This window comes from Delphinus delphis, chromosome 7, assembly GCF_949987515.2.
Source record: "Delphinus delphis chromosome 7, mDelDel1.2, whole genome shotgun sequence".
In the NCBI taxonomy this organism is placed as follows: Eukaryota; Metazoa; Chordata; class Mammalia; order Artiodactyla; family Delphinidae; genus Delphinus; species Delphinus delphis.
In genome coordinates this window covers 9,225,472-9,243,733 of record NC_082689.1, presented here as the reverse complement: position 1 = coordinate 9,243,733, position 18,262 = coordinate 9,225,472, and the positions used below count along the sequence as shown (strand labels likewise).

The 18,262-nt window shown below is 38.3% G+C and overlaps 1 protein-coding gene across 1 annotated transcript in view; it reads left to right on the top strand.

Moving 5' to 3' along the window:
• Positions 1–18,262, top strand: part of LOC132428316 (nuclear body protein SP140-like) — a 76,592-nt gene that overhangs the window by 30,893 nt on the left and 27,437 nt on the right. Inside the window, exons 8-13 of the mRNA XM_060015958.1 lie at positions 550–621; positions 5,462–5,545; positions 6,944–7,027; positions 7,429–7,509; positions 17,100–17,186; positions 17,402–17,518. Coding sequence (XP_059871941.1) covers positions 550–621; positions 5,462–5,545; positions 6,944–7,027; positions 7,429–7,509; positions 17,100–17,186; positions 17,402–17,518 — 525 coding nt within the window. The remainder of the gene's footprint in view (positions 1–549; positions 622–5,461; positions 5,546–6,943; positions 7,028–7,428; positions 7,510–17,099; positions 17,187–17,401; positions 17,519–18,262) is intronic.

The following is an 18,262-nucleotide window of genomic DNA, read 5'->3' as shown; positions in this document are numbered from 1 at the left end:
TTGCACAGGGAGCTCAGCTTGGTGCTCTATTATGACCTACATGGGTGGGATGGGGTGGGAGGGAGGGAGGTCCAAGAGGGAGGGGATATATATCAGTATACATATACATGTATATCACTATACATATAGCTGATCCACTTTGTTGTACATCAGAAACTAACACAACAGTGTAAAGTAACTGTACCCCAATTAAAAAAAAAAAAAGAAAACTGACTCATGAGTAGGAAAACTGTCAAAGAACACTAAAGGGCAAAGAAGAAGACGACGACTGGGAGGGAAGCTCAGAGTAAAGGAGGTGTGTGATCCTTCATGGCACAAAAACAACCATGTGTGGGGACAGAAAAATGAGGAGAAAGGTGACTGAGGGATAACGGGAAGGAAAAAAGGCAGAGCAAGGCTCTGGTGGGTCTAAAGTGAGGTGTGTGGAGCAACAGTATCTTTTTCCCAAGGAGAAGTTCACCTGACCATTGAACACCAGAATTCAGCATGAGCACCCTGAGGTCTGTACCTCATCACCATGTCTGGTTGGTCTTTTCTGTTTTTCTTTAGTTTCCTGTGAGCCCAAAGCTCTTCAAGGGACAAACGAAGGCAATTCTGAAGAGATTCCCAAACTGCAAGCAGGTAACGGGGGAGCTAATATTGATTTAAGTGACCAATTATCTCATTAATTTGTTTGCATGTCTGTATGCAAGGGACATTTCCCTTCATTCCCCCAAACACAAACACACACTTTTCCTTAGGCTCTGATTGCTTTCTTCAGGTATATGGGAGGCAAGGGGGAAAGAGGGGCTAAGGACCTTAATGGAGGAGCTTCTGGGTAGAGAATTTAAGGGCACAGAATAAAAAAAATGTAGATTGGGGCCACCACATGCAGTTGCCTAAGTAGTTTCCATTTTATTTAAAAGTATATGGAATCCATATACAACCAGATTGGGGTTTGGAGGAGAGAGATCATTTTAAACTTATGTCCCAGGGTTGCATAGGTTTAATGAAATACTATGTATAGGAGAGAAAAACAGGAAGTGAGTTAAAAGAAAAAACAAGGATGGATTAAAGACCTAATGTAAGGCCAGATACTATAAAACTCTTAGAGTAAAACTTAGGCAGAACACTCTATGACATACATCACAGCAAGATCCTTTTTGACCCACCTCCTAGAGAAATGAAAATAAAAACAAAAATAAACAAATGGGACCTAATTAAACTTAAAAGCTTTTGCACAGCAAAGGAAACCATAAAACAAAAAGTCAGTCCTCAGAATGGGAGAAAATATTTGCAACCAAGTAACTGACAAGGGATTAATCTCCAAAATATACAAACAGCTCATGCAGCTCAATATCAAAAAAACGAACAACCCAATCAAAAAATGGGCAGAAGATCTAAATAGACATTTCTCCAAGATCTAAAGAAGACATACAGATGACCAAAAAGCACATGAAGAGATGTTCAACATCACTCATTATTAGAGAAATGCAAATCAAAACTACAATGAGGTATCACCCCACACCGGTTAGAATGGCCATCATCAAAAAGCCTACAAACAATAAATACTGGAGAGGGTGTGGAGAGAAGGGGACCCTCCTACACTGTTGGTGGGAATGTAAATTGGTACAGCCACTTTGGAGAACAGTATGGAGTTTCCTTAAAAGAACTAAAACTAGAGCTACCATATGATCCAGCAATCCCACTCCTGGGCATATATCTGGAGAAAACCATAATTCGAAGAGATACATGAACTACAGTGTTCATTGCAGCACTGTTTACAATAGCCAGGACATGGAAGCAACCTAAATGTCCATTGATAGATGAATGGATAAAGAAGATGGTACATATATACAATGGAATATTACTCAACCATAAAAAGAACGAAATAATGCCATTTGCAGCAACATAGATGGACCTAGAGATTGTCATACTGAGTGAAGTAAGTCCGACAGAGAAAGACAAATATCATATGATATCATTTATATGTGGGATCCAAAAAAATGGTACAAATGAACTTATTTATAAAACAGAGTCACAGATGTAGAAAACAAACTGATGGTTACCAAGGGGGAAAGTGGGGGTAAGGATAATTTGGGACAGGAGTCCCCAACCCCTGGGATGCAGACCAGTACCGGTCCATGGCCTGTTAGGAACTGGGTCGCACAGCAGGAGGTGAGCAGTGGGCGAGCCAGTGAAGCTTCATCTGCAGCTCCCCATCACTTGTATCACCGCCTAAACCATCCCCCACCCCCCACACCACGTCCGTGGAAAAATTGTCTTCCACAAAACTGGTCCCTGGTGCCAAAAAGGTTGGGAACTGCTGATTTAGGAGATTGGGATTGACATATACTCACTACTATATATTAAATAAATAACTAATAAGAACCTACTGTGTAGCACAGGGAACCCTACTCAGCACTCTGTAATGACCTATATGGAAAAAGAGTCTAAAAAAGAGTGGGTATATATATATATATATATATATATAACTGATTCACTTTGCTGTACAGCAGAAACTAACACAACATTATACCTCAACTATACTCCAATAAAAATTAATTTAAAGGGGTGAGATAGGGAGGGTGGGTGGAAGACACAAGAGGGAGGAGATATGGGGATATATGTATATGTATAGCTGATTCACTTTGTTATACAGCAGAAACTAACACACCATTGTCAAGTAATTATACTCCAATAAAGATATTAAAAATTAATTTAAAAAATTAAAAATATAATAAAATAGAGAACTAACGATGACCTACTGTGTAGCACAGGGAACTCTACTTAATACTCTGTAATGACCTATATGGGAAAAGAATCTAAAAGAGTGGATATATGTATATGTATAACTGATTCACTGTGCTGTACAGCAGAAACTAATACAACATTGTAAATCAACTATACTCTAATAAAAATTTAAAAAAATAAATAGACGTGGAATCGAAATAGAACCAGGTTAGAATGTGGTGTCAGGGAGGGGAGATAATTTTCAACCTGCTTTCCTCGAGGTTGTGTCAGGAACATGGGCATAGTGGGTATAATCGCAAAATAGAAAACTCATGTCAAAGACATTTGAAATGAGCCTGCCAAGGGGAAGGAAGGATCCCTACTCGTTTGTCAGTGGCAAAAGATGAGAACTTTGATGATTTGCGGAAGGAATATGTGAGATGGAAAAAATATACAGAAAGGCTGAAATTTTAATTTTTAGATTTAAATTTTAAGTTGAAACATTACAAACAGGAAGTTAAGAACTAAAGAGAACAGATAGAAGCAGGGAAATGAGCACCATAGAAGAAAGGAGCTCAACTCAATAATCAAACAAGGTACAGAGTTTAAAAGGTAGAGAATGTGACATTAGAGAAAGACCCAGAAAGGGAAAGTGCTAAGAAATAGAAAGACTGGAGGAAAGTATAACAGTTATACATAGAGAAAAAGATAAAGGAGAAGAGTAAAACATCTGTAGAGAGGGAACACCATGTACAAGGATGGAGAAGATGGTTTGGGACATTGTAGGGACTGAAAGAAGAGTTGCTGCATGGAAGCAACTTCTAATGCTAGGAGTTGAACATGTTAGCCATGAGTTTTCAGATTATGGTTCCTCCAGTTATCAAAGTGGCACCTGTAATACACTCAGAGGCAATGGGCCTCCCCTCAGCCATTCTTGTATACTCTATCTATAACTTAATGATCCCCAAATTCCTAACTCTGGCCCCAACTTGCCTTGTAAGCTCATTCATCTAAGTGCCTGACTATATTTGTACAGGGATCTGAGAGACATCTCCATTTGGATGGTTTTCGGGAACTTCAATACAAGTCACTTCCATAGTTGCATGTACCATCTTTCTTGATGCCAGATCTGCCTCTTTCCCCGTGTTCCCTATCTCAGTATGGAACGCTATTGTTACATTCTTTAGGTAGACACCTAGGGGTCACCAATGACTCTTTTCCCTCCCTCAACTCACACACCCCATCAATCACCCAGTTTACTTAACTATACCTTTAACTTGTCTCTTACTAATCCATTTGTTGCCACACCTGACACGGAAGCCCTAGTCAGATGTCTCTTCTCTCTGGAACTAGAGCCAGGGCAACAGATTCTATATGGTCTCATACCTTCCCCCAGTCATCCTCCCACCATATCCATTCTCTCCAACTCAACTAGATGACCCTTTGAAAATGCAGGTTGGCTTATCTCACTTTCCTACCTTAAATCGATAACTTTTTGTTGTCAAAAGGTTGAAATCCTTCCCTATTTTCCTTCCCATGGCTCCAGCCTCATGTCTGCCTCTCCTGCAATGACTTCTAAAGTTTGTTTAAAACTTTGCAGTAATTTTAATTTTGATTACTTTTTCTCATCTGAGCCTTTGCACACACTTAGCCCTGTGCTTGGAACAATTTTCTTTGTCCACTCCACTCTCCATTCTGCTCACTAATCTGATGAAATCACATGGAAGTTATAGACCACCTCAGAGATACCTTTTCTAATTCCTAGTTCTAGAAAAAAACAGCATGAGAGACGGGGAGAAGACAGAAAGCTCAGCATCAGAAAAGGAAGAGGGAGAAAAGGCAGGTGGGAACAGACATGGGAAAAGAAACAAATCAGGACAAAGAGAAGTACCAAGAGATTCCAATAGCAAGATACCGAGATAGAAATAGAAGAAGCAGAGATGTGTGGAAAGGGTGAGAACGAGAAAGAGAACTGGGTTGGGAGACAATGTGTACAGTCTCCATCAGATTATTGGATTGTGCAAGCCCCCTCTTACCTTCATGAAACCCTAAGACACAGGTATGCAAACTGTTGTAACTTCTATTTTATGGTTGGGGAAATGAAACAGAAGGGCATGGAGGTTATTTTTGCAAGGGCAAGGTAGAAAAGGAAGAGTGGGCACCAGCATCCTGGGTGTGTCACTGAGGGTGACAGTTGTGTGAAGCCAGCTGACAGTCAGCGTGGGGTCATGTGGTCAGAAAAGGAAGAGGAAACCCAAGGAGTTCTGCAGGTTCCCAGGGGAGAGAACCAGGGTCCAAGAGAAGATTTAGTTAAGGAAAAATTAATGTTGGTGGGGAGGGAAAGGAAACCACTGAGAGACAGGAAGTATAGAAATGGACCCAACCACTTAGGCTTGAAGAGATCTAGAATAAGAAAGCTAGAAAGGATAACAGGAGAAAAGGGATACACTATCACTGAAAAACAAACAAACAAACAAACCCCAAGACCTGAAGACAAGAGATGAGGAGAGAAACACAGACAATCAAAGAGATGCACAGCTAGGAAACAGAGCTGTGTGGAGGTGAACTGTGGGTAGGATGCTGAGAAGGAGAGAGAAGAGGTGCAGATGGCAAAGAAGCAGAAGGAGATGGTGTGGCTCTCAGAAGCAGTGCTTGGAGCAGACATATGGTTTTTCCATCATGTTTGGCATGAGCCAATCGAGATCTGTTTCTGATCGCCCTCCATGGTCCATCATGTCCTTGTCTGCAGTGACCTGTTATCCCAAAACTCCCCAAATGACTCACGAAGGAGAACCCAAGGAAGTGCTCTGCCTACTACCAGTAGAGGGAGAAGGTAATTATGATTTAAACTCCTCGATAAATAGGAAAAAAAATCCCCCCTTCTCTCATCTTGCCATTCTCTTCTTCATATTCACTTACATACACATGGAATTGTGTCGATTTTCTGTTTTGTTTTTTCCAAAACTGTGAGAGAGACTACGGAGAAAGGTGAGCTGAGCTGAGTGGGGAGAGCACCCCTGCATGGAGAACATAGGGAAACAGGATGTGCCAAAAGTAGGCTGGGGTCCCAAAGCAGAAGTACCTGGGTGACTTCATTAAATGCATATAAAATCCAAATGTCAACAGGTTATGGCAGTTGAGGCAAGGAGATCATTTTCAGCTTACTTCGGAAGTACAAGGAACAAGGAAGTACGTTTTGTGAATGACTGATAAGCTTGCAATTTAGAAAGGTCATGTGGGAGACTTAGAATAGAGCTAATAAGGGAAGGCTCTCCAGCACTGTGGTCCATGTGAAAATGGAAGGACTTTTGTCAGTTTGAGAGAAGGGATCTGTGAGCATGAGGAAAATATATAAAATAAGGAAATTTTACAGGCATCTAGAAAGAGAAGACCCAGAGAAAAAGAGAAAAGGAGAAAATGGAAGACAAGGTAGAAAGGAAATTACCTCAATAAGAAATGAAATACAAAGATAAAAATGAGAGAAACTATATAGAGAGGCAAATAAATACCCCAAAAAAATGTGCAAGGAAGTGCAGAGAAACTAGGTCGAGAAAGAGTTTTATCAGATCAATAAAGAGTGAAAACAGCTGTACAGGGAAGAGAGGAGAGAAGTTAGGATCCTGGAATGCTGAAGTATGCATATCAGACAGGAGCATCTTCCATCCCAGTAGTGAGTTTCCAAGTTAGGTTTGCCCCATTGAGAGAGCGGTGTCCATAACATAGAGTAATAATTCCCTCCCTGGCAGCCTCAGCTACTCTCAGGTAACAGAATGTGTCTCAAGCACATGTCTGCTAGGCAGACCCATCTTCCAAGGTCATCCATCTATGTATTTACCTGAAGACATTTATCCCAGGGCCCTCTCCATTTGGATGTCTTTCAGGAACTGACACTTCCAAAATTGAAACCAACATCTTCTTCCATGAAACTGGAATGTCCTTTTCTTACAGGGTTTGCTCTCTCAGTAAATGGAACTTGAATGTCCCATTTTCTCTTGCTCCCATCTTGCCCATTTTCTCCACTTTAGCACAATTTTTATTTGCAAGATGGAAATCAGATCATATTACTTTCCCACTTAAACCTGGTGACCTTTGTTGTCCAAAGATTAGATCAGTTATCCTTCCTGTCTTTCTGTGCCTTCCATTCATCATGCGACCCTTGCCAATTTCTTCTTCCTCGTCTCACTTATGGTCTGAGCATCCTGGCTCAGCTCATTTTCTTGTTTCTCTTTAGTGTCCTGTGATCCTGAAGCTTCCCAAATGACCAACAAAGAAGAACCAGAGAAGCTGCCTAGTCAACCACTATGTGATGGAGAAGGTAATTGTGATTTCAACTCCCAAATTGAATCTTTGTTTTCTGTCTGCAGAGAGGAAAATCTCCATCTTTCTTCTCTCTTCCTACCCTGCTCCCCTTCACATACCCATACAGAAGAAATATGTAGAGCCAACTGGAAAGGATGAAAAAGACAGAGAAAATTAGTGTATAAGAAGGAAGTGAGATGGGTAGACTGTTTTCAGCCTCTGATGATAATGACGGGAGCCATGTTAACCTCTAGGTCAGGTGAGCTCAAAGGCAGGAGGGTCTAAGGACAAGGACATTCCCATCTTGGAGATACTTGAGCCGCTCTGGTCTTCCTGGTTGTCTCTGGGAGGGTTTTCCTACTATGGTTTCCATTGGTTATACACTGGGGTTCCAAGAGATTTCATTCTATTTATCAGAAGGAAGCAGTACCTGTTCAGAAGTGTGTGATGAAGAAGAACCCCAGGAATCCTTGAGCTCACTACCAAAAAGTGGAGCAGGTGAGAGAGATAAGGACTGTCTGGGCTGCAGGGTGTCAGGAGGATGGTGTTTCCTGATGGATTTTACTCTAGGAATACTCCACAATGAAAGCTCCAGTTAATTCTCAAATATCATTCTTCACATTTACCTTGGCTCTTTGGCCCTTGTACCTTGCAAGGGACAAGAAACCTTAAGCAGCTCCGTAATTAGGAGATCATGTTGTTTGATTGTAGGTATCCATATATTCAGTTGTAGTAGATAGAATTCCACATAGGAGAAAGAACACAGAAGTTGTACAAAAATTTGATTAACTTTAGTGGAACAGTTAGTACATTATTCTCTAGCTATTTATTATCTCCCAAGAATATTTATATTCACCTCTTCCAACACAGAAACATAATCTTTCATTTGTGTATTATCTACAGAGAGTTGATTTATTGGTTAAGTTGGTGTAATATACTTTAAATCATCATAAACTGTTTCTTTGCCCAAATGTTTGAACTTTTGATCTTATTATAGGAATAACTCATGACTTCAAATGTTTGAGGTTCTTTGGGGGTTTTAGTTGTTTCTTATTCCATGGACAACACTCAAAGATGAAGTACAGTTGGGTTTAAGCTGATTTTGATGATTAGGTGGAGTCATGGTCTTTATATAAATAGTTTGTAGCATCCTTGCCCTGAATGCCCATCAGTAGCTGTCAGCCTGATATTTCTTAATGCATTTTACCCTCAATTAAAATTTATTTTAGAAGCATAATTACAAGTAAAGCCATTATTTTTTTCCAGGAGTTGGCTTGGGATGATGATGTATACAAAAATTCTTCAAATTGGCTCTACTAGAAATATTTTAGAAGAACTGAATTATAAAGTTAGGGTGGTGATCGTCCTAAGTGAAGTCAGTCTTGGAATGTTATTATTAGTAGTAACATTATAGGGAAGTCAGAGGCTTCAGACACTAAACCAGTAAATAGAAAAACTAAAGTTGTAAGGATAAAGGATAAAAATATGAAGGAGAATGTGACAATCAGTGTGACAATCTAGGCATCCAGGAAAACTTTATTCTGATTGATCTTGAGTGGAAGCAGTTCTACTTCATGGAATTATCTGCATGTTCTGGGGATCTTTGGGTAGTAAAAAGACATTAAATAATCCACTTGATATTTCTTTTTATATGGGCACCTGAAGAGATTGAAAATCTGTTTGTTTCCACAGCATTCAGAAGTTATGATCTACTCCAAATGCATAATGGCTTTCAGTTTAACAATTTGACATGTCCTAGAGAAGGCTCTATGTTCAGTTACTTGAGACAATTTTGCTTTCTGTAAGGGAATGAACTCTACAAGGGAGTCTGGAACAGTCATTGCATAACCAGCCTGGTATTTCATTTTACTTTATTTTCTTTTGTCTCATTTAATTTTATTTTTATTTTAGAGATAAAACTTATCACCAAACAATATTAAGTCAGGATTTAGTAAGGAAGTATCTAAACTATCTCTTCTGGAAGTGGACATTAGAAACTAAATCCTAGGATTCTCCTTCCTTGAGTAAGAATATTACTCTATAACACACACACACACACACACACACACACACACACACACACGACATTTTCTTTATCTATTTATCTATTGATGAACACTTAGGTTGTTCCCATGTCTTTGGCTATTGTTTAAATAATGCTGCAGTGAACATTAGGGTGCAGATTTTGTTTCCTTTGGATTATATATCCAGGAGTGGAATTGCTGGAACATAAGGTAGTTCTATTTTTAGTTTTTTGAGGAAACTCCATGCTGTTTTCCACAGTGGCTGCACCAATTTACATCCCACCAACAGTGCTCAAGGGTTCCCTTTGCTCCGCATTCTCACCAACATTTGTTATTGCTTGTGTTGACAATCTCCTTTTCTTAAACATCAACTCTGCCATACAACGTAACCTAAAAATGGGGGTAATGTCTTATGATATTCACTGCCCCTGGGGTTTAGGAACAAATCTTGGGAGGTCATTTTAGAATTCTACCTATGACAATGAAGCTTGAGTAAATCTCCAGAAAATAACTATCCAGATGAGACATTGATTTTCCCAAGCAAATAATATAGGCTACCAAACAAATTACAACACCAAAGAAAGCTGAGCGTAAGTGTGTTAAAGAAAAGAATTTGACTTTAGAAAAGACTACAGTAATTGGCTTAGGCACTACAGGGAAGTGAGGTATACCTATTTTGTTTATTTCCTGCATATCTTGAATATGCATAGTATAGGCATACTGATGTTCAGATTAACTATAAAGTGATCATGTGTAGGAGAATTTTCCAGGAATTCTAAGGTTAGCCCTTCTTAGTACACTTAATATGTAGTTTCATTTGCAGAATAGAGCCTTACCTATTAAATTTTTAGGAGTTTCTTGGAGAAAAGAAAGGACAGTTTGTTACATAATGGTCTGAATATAGCAGTTATTGATTGGCACAGGGAACTACTCTTGGTCATTTTTTTCAGTCCTTTTAGAGAAATATTATCAAATGAGTCATTTACTTTTGACATGCCAAAAGTTCCCCACTGAAATCTAAAGACATCTTTTGTGAAAATTTACCATTTATTAAATGAAAGTTAGAATCACACTGAGAGTACAGAGAGGAAGTGAAAGAAAGTTCTGCCAGTGGGAGATTGTGACTTTGGCAAAGACAAGCCCATGACATAGAGTCCTAAGTATGAATGGTGTCCTGAAAATGGAGTATTGTGCTCATCAATCAAGCAGAAACTAAAAAGAAGACATATGATCAATTACATGATAACAGTTATGTACTGAACAAAAGGATTTTCTTTCAAAAATTAATATGATGTCAAGTATCCTCATGAAAGTTTTGGTGAGGGACCCAAGACAAAATGTGACAAACTATATTTGCACAAATTATCGACTTTCTAATGGACCCCCATCCATTAATTAGTCTTTGGGGCTAGCTTGGATTGGGGATTTATCAAATCTATGCCTCTATCTATTTGGATCACCATCTTCTAATAATGAAGAAGCACAGGAAAATCAGGAACAGACAAACACACGAGACAAGACTTTTAAAAAAATAGACAAAAGAAAAGTGAGAATAAATGGAGTAGTGGAAGAATAAGCACATTAATAGAACATTTGCTAAATGCTGTCCCGCCAAACCAAAATGTCTGCTTACTTTGTATGTAATTGCATACACATCTTTAAATAATAAAATAAATTCAGAAATAAAACTTCAATGAAACAAGTCAGAGCTCAAGTTGTTCTTGAGATGGATTCACTTGGCAGTGGATCAGGAAGACAATCTGAGTTGTGCACAAGAAGCTGGGGTTTTGGACCAACATCTGTTGGTCCAAGGGTCCCACAAGACACCCCTAAGCAAGAGTCCTCAAGACGATCTTGGTGGGAACACCATTTGTGAAGGAAGAGTGGCCACCGTGCAATATTTGAAGCTAAAGCTGGATTTGTAGCTTGCTAAGCAAGACACATGGTGGGAGGAAGCACTGTACACAGTTTTTTTTAATAAAGGAAACTGCTGATTTTACTTATTTTTAATTAATTTTTATTGGAGTATAGTTGATTTACAATGTTGTGTTTTTACTTACACTTTTGGGACGCATGTAGTTCAGGGACTGCAGACTTTCAGAAACAGGAGTGTTTATAAATCGGTTAGCATTTAGCCATACACATAGGCTTTCTGAAGTGTATCTGGCTGATTTTCATAAGTGTAAGGCTGCAACTGATTAGCTGACTTTAGATGTGGTTAGTGATGCAAGCAGTCATTGGCCAATTGGGATGAATTTAAAACTGGTTCTGTCAATTACATTTTGCAACTTTCAAAGGACAGTCAGTTTTTCCTAGAAGGATAAGATCTTTTTATTTTATTCTTAGGGATAAAAGTAGAAAAATGAAAGTAGAGAAAGCAGAATGAGGTTCAAAAGATGGGAAAAACATGGCTCTGTCGGATCTCAGGTGTGATTATTGGAGCAGATATTCTTTTTCCCAGAAGGCAGTTCATTGTTTTTTTTCTTTTTGGTTTTTCTTTTCTTTTCTTTTCTTTTTTACATCTTTATTGGAGTATAATTGCTTTACAATGTTGTGTAGTTTCTGCTGTATAACAAAGTGAATCAGCTATATGTATACATATATCCCCATATACCATCCCTCTTGCATCTCTCTCCCACCCTCCCTATCCCACTCCTCTAGGTGGTCAAAGAGCACCGAGCTGATCTCCCTATGCTATATGGCTGCTTCCCACTACCTATCTATTTTACATTTGGTAGTGTATATATGTCCATGAAACTCCATCACTTTGTCTCATATTACCTGTCCTCCTCCCTGTGTCCTCAAGTCCATTCTCTGCATCTGCATCTTTATTACTGTCCTGCCGCTAGGTTCATCAGAACCATTTTTTTTTTTTTAGATTCCATATATATGTGTTAGCATACGGTATTTGTTTTTCTCTTTCTTACTTACTTCATTCTGTGTGACAATCTCTAGGTCCATCCACCTCACTACAAATAACTCAATTTTGTTTCTTTTTATAGCTAATATTCCACTGTATATATGTGCCACAACTTCTTTATCCATTCATCTGTCAATGGACACTTACGTTGCTTCCATGTCCTGGCTATTGTAAATAGTGCTGAAATGAACATTGTGGTACATGTCTCTTTTTGAATTATGATTTTCTCAGGGTATATGCCCAGTAGTGGGATTGCTGGGTCGTATGGTAGTTCTATTTTTAGTTTTGTTAGGAACCTCCATAGTAGCTGTATCAATTTACATTCCCACCAACAGTGCAAGAGGGTTCCCTTTTCTCCACACTCTCTCCAGTGTTTATTGTTTGTAGATTTTTAAAATTATGGCCATTCTCACCAGTGTGAGGTGATACCTCATTGTGGTTTTGATTTGCATTTCTCTAATGATTAGTGATGTTGAGCATCCTTTCATGTGTTTGTTGGCAATCCGTATATCTTCTTTGGAGAAATGTCTATTTAGTTCTTCTGCCCATTTTTGGATTGGGTTGTTTGTTTTTTTAATACTGAGCTGCATGAACTGCTTGTATACTTTGGAGATAAATCCTTTGTCATTTGCTTCATTTGCAAATAATTTCTCCTATTCTGAGGGCTGTCTTTCTTCTTATTTGTAGTTTCCTTGTAAGTTTCATTAGGTCCCATGTATTTATTTTTGTCTTTATTTCCATTTCTCTAGGAGGTGGGTCAAAAAGGATCACCCTGTGATTTATGTCAAAGAGTGTTCTTCCTATGTTTTCCTCTAAGGGTTTTATAGCGTCTGGCCTTACATTTAGGTCTTTAATCCATTTTGAGTTTATTTTTGTATATGGTATTAGGAAGTGTTCTAATTTCATTCTTTTACATGTAGCTGTACAGTTTTCCCAGCACCACTTATTGAAGAGGCTGTCTTCTCTCCATTGTATATTCTTGCCTCCTTTATCAAAAATAAGGTGACCATATGTGCATGGGTTTATCTCTGGGCTTTCTATCCTGTTCCATTGATCTGGATTTCTGTTTTTGTGCCAGTACCATACTGTCTTGATTATTGTGGCTTTGTAGTATAGTCTGAAGTCAGGGAGCCTGATTCCTCCAGCTCTGTTTTTCTTTCTCAAGATTGCCTATTCGAGGTCTTTTGTGTTTCCATACAAATTGTGAAATTTTTTGTTCTAGTTCTGTGAAAAATGCCATTGGTAGTTTGATAGGGATTGCATTGAATCTGTAGATTGCTTTGGGTTGTATTGTCATTTTCACAATGTTGATTCTTTCAATCCAAGAACGTGGTATACCTCTCTATCTATTTGTATCATCTTTAATTTCTTTCATCAGTGTCTTATAGTTTTCTGCATACAGGTCTTTCGTCTCCTTAGGTAGATTTATTCCTACGTATTTTCTTCTTTTTGTCACAGTGGTAAATGGGAGTGTTTCCTCAATTTCTCTTTCAGGTTTTTCATCATTAGTGTATAGGAATGCAAGAGATTTCTGTGCATTAATTGTGTATCCTGCAACTTTACCAAATACATTGATTAGCTCTAGTAGTTTTCTGATAGCATCTTTAGGATTCTCTATGTATAGTATCATGTCATCTGCAAACAGTGAGAGTTTTACTTCTTCTTTTCCGATTTGGATTCCTTTTATTTCTTTTTCTTCTGTGATTACTGTGGCTAAAACTTCCAAAACTATGTTGAATAGTAATGGTGATAGTGGGCACCCTTGTCTTGTTCCTGATCTTAGAGGAGATGGCTTCAGTTTTTCACCATTGAGAACGATGTTGGCTGTGGGTTTGTCATATATGGCCTTTATTATGTTGAGGTAAGTTCCCTCTATGCCTACTTTCTGGTCGGTTTTTTATCATAAATGGGTGTTGAATTTTTTCAAAAGCTTTTTCTGCATCTATTAAGATTATCATGTGGTTTTTATCCTTCAATTTGTTAATATGGTGTATCACATTGATTGATTTGCATATATTGAAGAGTCCTTGCATTCCTGGGATAAACCCCACTTGATCATGATGTATGATCCTTTTAATGTGCTGTTGGATTCTGTTTGCTAGTATTTTGTTGAGGATTTTTGCATCTATGTTCATCAGTAATATTGGCCTCTAGTTTTCTATCCTTGTGACATCTTTGTCTGGTTTTGGTATCAGGGTGGTGGTGGCCTCGTGCAATGAGTTTGGGAGTATTCCTCCCTCTGCTATATTTTGGGAGAGTTTGAGAAGGATGGGTGTTAGCTCTTCTCTAAATGTTTGATAGAACTTGCCTGTGAAGCCATCTGGTCCTGGGCTTTTGTTTGTTGGAAGATTTTTAATCACAATTTCAATTTCAGTACTTGTGATTGGTCTGTTTATATTTTCTATTTCTTCCTTGTTCAGTCTCAGAAGGTAGTGCTTTTCTAAAAATTTGTCCCTTTCTTCCAGGTTTTCCATTTTATTGGCATATAGTTGCTTGTAGTAATCTCTCATGATCCTTTGTATTTCTGCAGTGTCAGTTGTTACTTCTCGTTTTTCATTTCTAATTCTGTTGATTTGAGTCTTCTCCCTTTTTTTCTAGATGAGTCTGGCTAATGGTTTATCAATTGTGTTTATCTTCTCAAAGAGCCATCTTTTAGTTTTATTGATTGTTTCCTTCATTTCTTTTTCATTTATTTCTGATCTGATTTTTATGATTTCTTTCCTTCTGCTAACTTTGGGTGTTTTTTTGTTCTTCTTTCTCTAATTGCTTTAGGTGTATGGTTAGGTTGTTTATTTGAGATTTTCCTTATTTCTTGGGGTAGGATAGTCCTGCTATAAACTTCCCTCTTAGAAGTGCTTTTGCTGCATCCCATAGGTTTTGGATCATCGTGTTTTCATTGTCATTTGTTTCTAGGTATTTTTTGATTTCCTCTTTGATTTCTTCAGTGATCTCTTGGTTATTTAGTAGTATATTGTTTAGCCTCCATGTGTCTGGTTTTTTTACAGTTTTTTTCCTGTAATTGATATCTAGTCTCATAGCGCTGTGGTCATAAAAGATACTTGATACGATTTCAATTTTCTAAAATTTACCAAGGCTTGACTTGTGTCCCAGGATATGATCTATCCTGGAGAATGTCCCACGAGCACTTGAGAAGTAAGTGTATTCTGTTGTTTTTGGATGAAATTTCCTATAAATATCAATTAAGTCCATCTTGTTTAATGTGTCATGTAAAGCTTGTGTTTCCTTATTTATTTTCACTTTGGATGATCTGTCCATTGGTGAAAGTGGGCTGTTAAAGTCCCCTGCTATTATTGTGTTACTGTTGATTTCCCCTTTTATGGCTGTTAGCATTTTCCTTATCTATTGCAGTGCTCCTATGTTGGGTGTGTAAATATTTACAATTGTTATATCTTCTTCTTGGATTGATCCCTTGATCATTATATAGTGTCCTTCTTTGTCTCTTGTAATAGTCTTTATCTTAAAGTCTATTTTGTCTGATATGAGAATTGCTACACCAGCTTTCTTTTGATTTCCATTTGCATGGAATATCTTTTTCCATCCCCTCACTTTCAGTCTGTATGTGTCCCTAGGTCTGAAGTGGGCCTCTTGTAGACAGCATATATATGGGTCTTGTTTTTGTATCCATTCAGCCAGTCTATGTCTTTTGGTTGGAGCATTTAATCCATTTACATTTAAGGTAATTATCGATATGTATGTTCCTATTACCATTTTATTCATTGTTTTGGGTTTGTTTTTGTAGGTCTTTTCCTTCTCTTGTGTTTCCTGCCTAGAGAAGTTCCTTTAGCATTTGTTGTAAAGCTGGTTTGGTGGTGCTGAATTCTCTTAGCTTTTGCTTGTCTGTAAAGGTTTTAATTTCTCCATTGAATCTGAATGAGACCCTTGCTGAGTAGAGTAATCTTGGTTGTAGGTTTTTCTCCTTCATCACTTTAAATATGTCCTGCCACTCCCTTCTGGCTTGCAGAGTTTCTGCTGAAAGATCAGCTGTCAACCTTATGGGGATTCCCTTGTATGTTATTTGTTGTTTTTCCCTTTCTGCTTTTAATATTTTTTCTTTGTATTTAATTTTTGATTGTTTGATTAATATGTGTCTTGGCATGTTTCTCCTTGGATTTATGCTGTATGGGACTCTCTGTGCTTCCTGGACATGATTGACTCTTTCCTTTCCCATGTTAGGGAAGTTTTCAACTATAATCTCTTCAAATACTTTCTCAGTCCCTTTCTTTTTCTCTTCTTCTTCTGAGACCCCTATAATTCAAATGTTGGCATGTTTAACATTGTCCCAGAGGTCTCTGAGACTGTCCTCAGTTCTTTTCATTCTTTTGTCTTTATTCCGCTCTGTGGTAGTTATTTCCACTGTTTTATCTTCCAGGTCACTTATCCATTCTTCTGCCTCAGTTATTCTATTGATTGCTTCTGAGAATTTTAACTTTCATTTATTTTGTTGTTCATCATTGTTTGTTTGCTCTTTAGTTCTTCTTGGTCCTTGTTAAGTGTATCTTGTATTTCCTCCATTCTATTTCCAAGGTTTTGGATCATCTTTTCCAAGATTTTGGATCATCTTTAGTTCCAAGATTTTGGATCATTCATTACTATGAATTCTTTTTCAGGTAGATTGCCTATTTCCTCTTCATTTTTTTGGTCTGGTGGGTTTTTACCTTGCTCCTTCATCTGCTGTGTGTTTCTCTGTCTTCTCATTTTGTTTAACTTACTGTGCTTGGGGTCTCCTTTTCTCAGGCTGCAGGTTCGTAGTTCCCATTGTTTTTGGTGTCCGTCCCCAGTGGGTAAGGTTGGTTCAGGGGTCTGTGTAGGCTTCCTGGTGGAGGGGACTTGTGCCTGTGTTCTAGTGGGTGGGGCTGCATCTTGTCTTTCTGGTGGGCAGAGCCGTGTCTGGTGGTGTGTTTTGGGATGTCTGTGAACTTAGTAAGATTTTAGGCAGCCTCTCTGCTAGTCAGTGGGGTTGTGTTCCTGTCTTGCTAGTTGTTTGGCATGGGGTGTCCAGCACTGGAGCTAGAAAGCAGTTCATTATAGTTCAGAATATTAGTGTGCATTATGAGAGCCCCAGGAACTCTTCCCTAATCACTGTCTCAGGATCTGTGGATGGTAATTTTCCTGTGTCTCTTTAGTATCTGGCAAACTAGAAGCTCTTCAGATGAATACAGAAGGAGATTCTGAGGAGCTAACTTCTAGCCCACCATCTTATAATGGACAAGGTAACTATGCATTAAGAAAAAAAGCAGAAACTAAGTTCTGGTAAAGAGAAAAGGATGAGAAAGGGGAAAATGGAGACTTAAAGGAAGAGTCAGGTGTAGGGAGGATAAATGAAATATTTCAGAGCAAGAGGTAGAAAAAGTGGGATCAACAAGGGTTCAGAAAAGAGGATCACTAGGGAAATGAAAAGTCTTCATAATTCACAATTTTGCCCCAGGAGCAGAGCCACCAACATTTGGAAATGAGAAGTGTTCCTGTGTTATATGTTTCTCAAAAGATGTGCCAGGAGGTCCAGAAGGAAGTACTGAAAGTAAAGAAGCTAGTGACATGATGGGTAAGGACACCTGAGTGTGGTGAGATGGGGGTGGCTCCACTGGTAACACAGACGCAGGTTGGGTGGTGGCAGGTGATCCAATCCATCCCAGTATCCTGATCTCTGCATTTGCTTGACCTGATCCTTTTGGGAATAGCAGGGAAGCAAGAGATCATTATAAAATTGTGTCTAAGGGATGGCCCATGTTGATTATATATGGATGATGTAGTAGAAATATACTTTTAAAAATGACAGTATATTGTTTATTACATCAGTATATTACTAATAAAGCCTTGTGATTTACAATGTTTTCTATCCCTGTCACCCAAGAAAGTCAAGTGTATGTCCACTAGTAGATAATAGTGTCATTTTGTCACAACCTTAGAAAGTTCTCAAAAGATAACTAGTCCTGTCACTTAATTGTCAGGAGAAGAGACTTCAGATCAACTATTCTTAACCCAGCACATATTTTTGATAGATGTTCTCCAGCATGTCACTTGTTTATATAGTGATCCTATTAAGTCTTAAGAACTAGACAGATATCCCTGAGTAAACTGATGTACATAGGTATTGAAGAACGTTTTTCAAAGTCCCATTAAGAAATAAAGGAAGACCCAGGACTCATCCTGGACTCTCACTTCTCAATTCAGTAGGTTTAGTTCCTTTAGAAGGAAGAGACAGATGATAACCCAAACATCTTTATAAATTCAAGCCTTTTGCAGTATGAATCATCCTAAGATTTATAACTTTTATTTATTCATTTTT